This window comes from Hydra vulgaris, chromosome 10, assembly GCF_038396675.1.
Source record: "Hydra vulgaris chromosome 10, alternate assembly HydraT2T_AEP".
Taxonomy (NCBI): domain Eukaryota; kingdom Metazoa; phylum Cnidaria; class Hydrozoa; order Anthoathecata; family Hydridae; genus Hydra; species Hydra vulgaris.
Genome location: NC_088929.1, coordinates 22,166,290 through 22,171,598, shown reverse-complemented (window position 1 = coordinate 22,171,598; position 5,309 = coordinate 22,166,290). Strand labels below are relative to the sequence as shown.

At 32.8% G+C, this 5,309-nt stretch overlaps 1 protein-coding gene across 1 annotated transcript; it reads left to right on the top strand.

The window, feature by feature from the left end:
* Positions 1-1,539: 1,539 nt before the first annotated feature.
* On the top strand, positions 1,540-2,268 carry LOC136086217 (uncharacterized). Its single transcript, XM_065808501.1, has one exon. The coding sequence runs from the start codon at positions 1,540-1,542 to the stop codon at positions 2,266-2,268; it is 729 nt and encodes a 242-aa protein (XP_065664573.1).
* Positions 2,269-5,309: the final 3,041 nt, after the last annotated feature.

Here is a 5,309-nt window from a genome sequence, read left to right as displayed (position 1 = left end):
CTTCACACTGTTCAGCAAATTGACTGTAAACTATTCAGAAAACTTTTATTGTATGAATCTTTGGTAGATAGAATTAAGTTTTTAATTTAGCAAATCCTAACTTATATTCAGTCGCAACAGTTTGACAAAACCAAGAATCTTTTTCTATTTAAAGTCTTTTATACACTGAACTATAGGTCTAAGTTGAGAAAACTGAGATGTAAAAGTATATTACAAGACTTTATTCTATCTACCCGAGACCACTAGTGATTTGCATTTGGCCATCAGTAATTCACGTAACTAAAAAATTTAATGGCGTTAATGTTTTGTTTAATGAAGAGTTTGAGTTCCACATACTCATGTGGAACTCAAATATATGTAAATATGGCTTTCTACATTTAGATCCTTACCTAGTATACGCCTTTTTCAGTGAATTGGATTAAGTGTCGGAACATCCATGAAAATGCTTTATGAACTAACATTTTATATCAATATTATATGAATTCTTATCAGTCTTATAATAATCAAAAAATGACCAACTCTACTAAATGGACACTCAACAGAAATATTACCTTAAAAGGAAATAATTTTAGAAAAAAATTAATCACCAAGAGAATAGAACGATGGGTGGTAACAAGTAATAAAACAATGTTTAATAAACAAATGTCAATATAAATGTCAAATATAATAATAAATGCCAATAACCGTTATCAAAAATAATCCGTCAATATTCATATCAGTTTAAAATAATAAGTACATGGTCAGATTTGAATTGTACTTCAACTCGCAGCGGCTACCGAGTTATGACTGTTTTGGACAGTTTATTTACGTTTTTGCACACAAAATCGAATCTACGAAACAAAGAAAGTTAAAAATATATACCTAAATTAATTTCGAGGTCAGGAATTTAAAGATTAAAGTTAAAAGAGTTAAATTTTCATACTCGAATAGTAAAATACCTAAAAACTCAATTTCAAATAATGATTGTTATAACTTAAAAAGTTGCGGTGTTTGGTAAATTTTCTTTATTGAGAATTTTAATTCGTATATTTGTAAAACAAAATGATAAAAATATTCAGCAAAATATATGGTTTTACAAAAAATATTTATGAAGATCTATTTTTTTTTCAAATAAATTAAAAATTATTGGTTTACAAATTACACTTTTGAACTTTGTTGAAATCATTAGATGGTCGATTTGGAAGCATAAACTTTTTTTAAAATTTTTCTTCAAATATTGCAATCCAAAAATATACAATAACAATCCCACAATAATGGACCACTTCAGCTTTTTTTATAGTTTTAATGTATTTTTAAAGAACATTAAAGAAGGATATATTATTTTGTAAAAGCAGTATCTGATGCTTGAAATGTTTACTTTAAATGTGTAAACATTTAAAGTAAACATTTCAAACAGGTGCTGTTGTGGTGTTGTATGAGGAGGTCAGGAGTAGCGGAAAGGTATGTGAGAGATGTGCAGTAGGAATGACAGACATGTTTAAAGTGGAGGTAGGACTACATCAGGGATCAGCCCTAAGTCCCTTCCTGTTCGCAATTGTCATGGACAGACTGACGGACGAAGTTAGACAGGAGTCCCTTTGGACTATGATGTTTGCTGATGACATTGTGATTTGTAGTGAGAGTAGGGAGCAAGTGGAGGTAAACTTGGAAAGATGGAGGTATGCTCAGGAAGGCAGGGGAATGAAAGTGAGCAGGAGTAAAACAGAGTACATGTGTGTGAATGAGAGGGCAGACGGTGGGCAAGTTCAGTTACAAGGAGTTGATTTGGTGAAGGTCGACAAGTTTACCTACTTAGGGTCGAGGGTACAGAGTAATGGAGGAAGTGAAAGAGAGGTAAAGAAGAGAGTGCAGGCAGGGTGGTGTGGATGGCACAAAGTGTCTAGTGTGATCTGTGATAGAAGGGTGTCAGCTAGAATGAAGGGTAAGATCTATAGGACAGTAGTGAGACCTGCAATATTGTATGGACTGGAGACAGTGGCACTGACAAAGAGACAAGTGAGAGAGATGGAGGTGTCTAAGATGAAGATGTTAAGGTTCTTATTTGGAGTTACGAAGAAGGATAGGATCAGAAATGAGTTTATTAGAGGATCAGCACATGTAGCATGTTTTGGAGAAAAAGTTAAAGAATCAAGATTGAGATGGTTTGGACATGTACGGAGGAGACAGGAGAGCTATATTGGGAGGAAGGTTTTGGGGATGGTACTCCCAGGTAAGAGGGGAGAGGTAGACCTAAGAGAAGGTTTATGGATGCAGTGGTGGAGGATATAAGAGTGGCTGGTGTGTCAGTGGAGGACACTCATGACAGGGATAGATGGAGGAGTTTGATCTGCTGTGGCGACCCCTAAACGGGAAATGCCGAAAGAAAAAAAAGAAGAAGAAGAAGAAGAAGAAGAAGAAGAAAAAGAAGAAGAAGAAGAAGAAGAAGAAGAAGAAGAAGAAGAAGAAGAAGAAGAAGAAGAAGAAGAAGAAGAAGAAGAAGAAGAAGAAGAAGAAGAATGGATCATTAACAATAACGACACAATTTTGGATCAAAAAAGTTCAGATGAATATTTTACTCTTTATTTCAGTTTTAAATTGCAGAAATGTTGCATCAATGAAAATAATTGTAGAGCCAAAAAATAATGAATAAATTTGTAAGAGTACTGAAAAATATTATAAAAATAGAATATTCTGAGCAAGCTAAGGTTAAAAGATGTTGAATGAATTTCTAAAAAAGTTTCACAAAAAGTCATCAATTTTGAGCTAAATTACTGTGCTACCTGAGAGTATTTGTAGTAGTGCTGATGAACAAAACAGTATGGCCAACTGGTCTTTAAATCTGAAGATTCCTTTCAGAATGTTGGTAAATGGATTTGGCTCAGATATTGCCAGATATTGTCAGATATTGCTCAGATACTGCTTCTTCTACGCTGTTGGGATTTGCACTATACTGAGTTTTTCTTGCATCACGAAGTATCTGTTCACATTTTAAGTAGGATAAAGAACTTTCAACATTTTCAGGACAGTCTTAAACGATTTCTATGTAAATCTGGCGTAATGGAATTTATGTAGTCGCAGCCTTCAGTCTCATTTTTTTCATCACTTCCAAATGGCTAAAATCTTCTGTTTTGGAATCCCAAGAGTGGCCTCACATTGTCTCAAGTAAATCACTTCCTTCACGTATTTTTGCAGTTCCAACACACAGTTGATAGTTTAGCAAGTTTCCTCTTTTTTTCAGATGTCTTTTTTTCTGTCTTTTCTTGTTCTTTATGTAGTTTCGATGCTTCTTGTTGAATTTTTCAAACCAATTTTTAATGTGAACATCAGTGATTTTCAAACCAGCTTTTCCCAGAAATTTGGTTATTTGCTTGCTAACGATGTCGTGCTACCCTGAAGTCCAATTTTTTAAGGGAATCGTTTCGGTAATGTGTCTTTGATGTCCAACTTTAGCAACATTGTTAGAAACAATCTTGTTTCTAATTATGTTGCTAAAATTGGACATCAAAGACACATTACCGAATCATTGCCAATCTTGTCTCAGTGACAGGAAATCCAATTTTTGCAAGGTAAATGATTGTGTATTCAATTTTCTGTTCTTCTTACGTTGTCTCAGAACCAGGTTTACTAGTCTTGATGATATCAAAAACTTTATTTCGCAAAGTTGAATAATAAAATTGCAAACTTTGTAGCAGTTTCTTTGATTTTTTTGATTATCTTTGTAATTACATCTGCTTCAGACAGTAGGTCCAAAGTGTAACTCCTCTTTGAAGACTTTTTTGGCTTGCTAGAACCAAAAAACAACATGAAAATTAGTTTTTTCACGTTTTATTTCAAGTGATCCATAAATGTTTACTTCTGGTGAGAAAAAAAAACAAAAATGGATCAAAGTTTTATTGTAAATTTAAGTCATTATATTATGTTTTCCTGGCCAGATAATTGAAAAACTAGTTAAACATACCTTTTAGCTTTGATTTCTGCCATTTATTAACATTTATAACAAAATGGTTCAAGCATTTTGTTATAAATGGTAATAAATACATAATATCTGAAAGCATTTTGAAATGCTTTCAGATATTATGTATTTATCAGCGAGATTTAATAAAATGAAGATTTTAAAATTTACTTTTTTCTAATATAATGGGGCATTAAGACTACGTCTCTGAATATCTTTTTATTTAATTTAAAATTACATATTATATTATAATATAAAAATATTTTGTTAGAATTTGTGTTTTTTTATAATATATTTGTTACAATATAAATATAAAATTTTACAATGTGTAAATTTAATTTAATGATTATTTTGCAAACAATGTATTGATATATAATTCTACAATCGTAAAAAGTCCCAGTGATATCTTTGCATATTTTTAAGCGATAAATGTATTTCCTTTTTGTTAAGAAAACACCATGCAAAACAAATTTTTTTTTATAGCTTTGCTGTTTAAAATATTAGCTAACATGTTTATTTTCTAAAACAAATCATTTTGGGAAAAAAACTGCTTGGTGTAGCTAGATTTTAATCAAAAATGCCGATTCTGACCGAAAAATAAAATAGCACCACACACTCTATTGTTGTAAAATACTCTGATAACGGTCAAAATAATTGTGAAAATAGCAAGCGTTGGATTTTTTTTGCTGTTTTATTCGTTTTATGTTAGTGCGTATTAGTAGGAGACATTTACATATAAAAATGGGACGCGGAAAGCATTGTAGTGCAGAAAAACTGATCCGAAAGTTGATATCACCAAGGAAATCTTATAGAGAAGTTGGTCGTTTAGTTGAGTGTTCCAATAAAATGATAAGAAATGCCATAAAATTTTAAAAAAAGCTTGAAACACGTTCGAAAACGTTCTATTTCAACAATGCTGGCCAATTGCTTAGTCCGACAGGCTAAAAAGGAACCTTTTAAAACAGCTACCGAGCTGACTTTAACATCGATGCATCAGTGCAAACTGTTCGGAGTTGTCTGCTAGTTAATGGATTAAAAGCCTGTCGCCCCAGAAAGGTTCCACTTCTAAGTGCCAGACATGTTGTAAAGCGTATTGCGTTTGTTAAAAAACACTCAAAATGGCCACTCGAAAAATGGAGGAATGTTTTATGGACAGACGTAAGTAAGATTGTGCTTTATGGTGGAAAAGGCTCTCGGGCGTACGTCAGAAGACCGCCGAATACAGAATACAATCCAAAATATACCATCAAAACTATTAAAGCTGTTGTCCTGGGTGTTCCAAGAGGACAATGACCCAAAGCACACTAGCAAGAAGGCGAAGAATTGGTTTGAGGAGCTTAAAGTAAACGTTATGGAGTGGCCAGCACGGTCGCCAGAT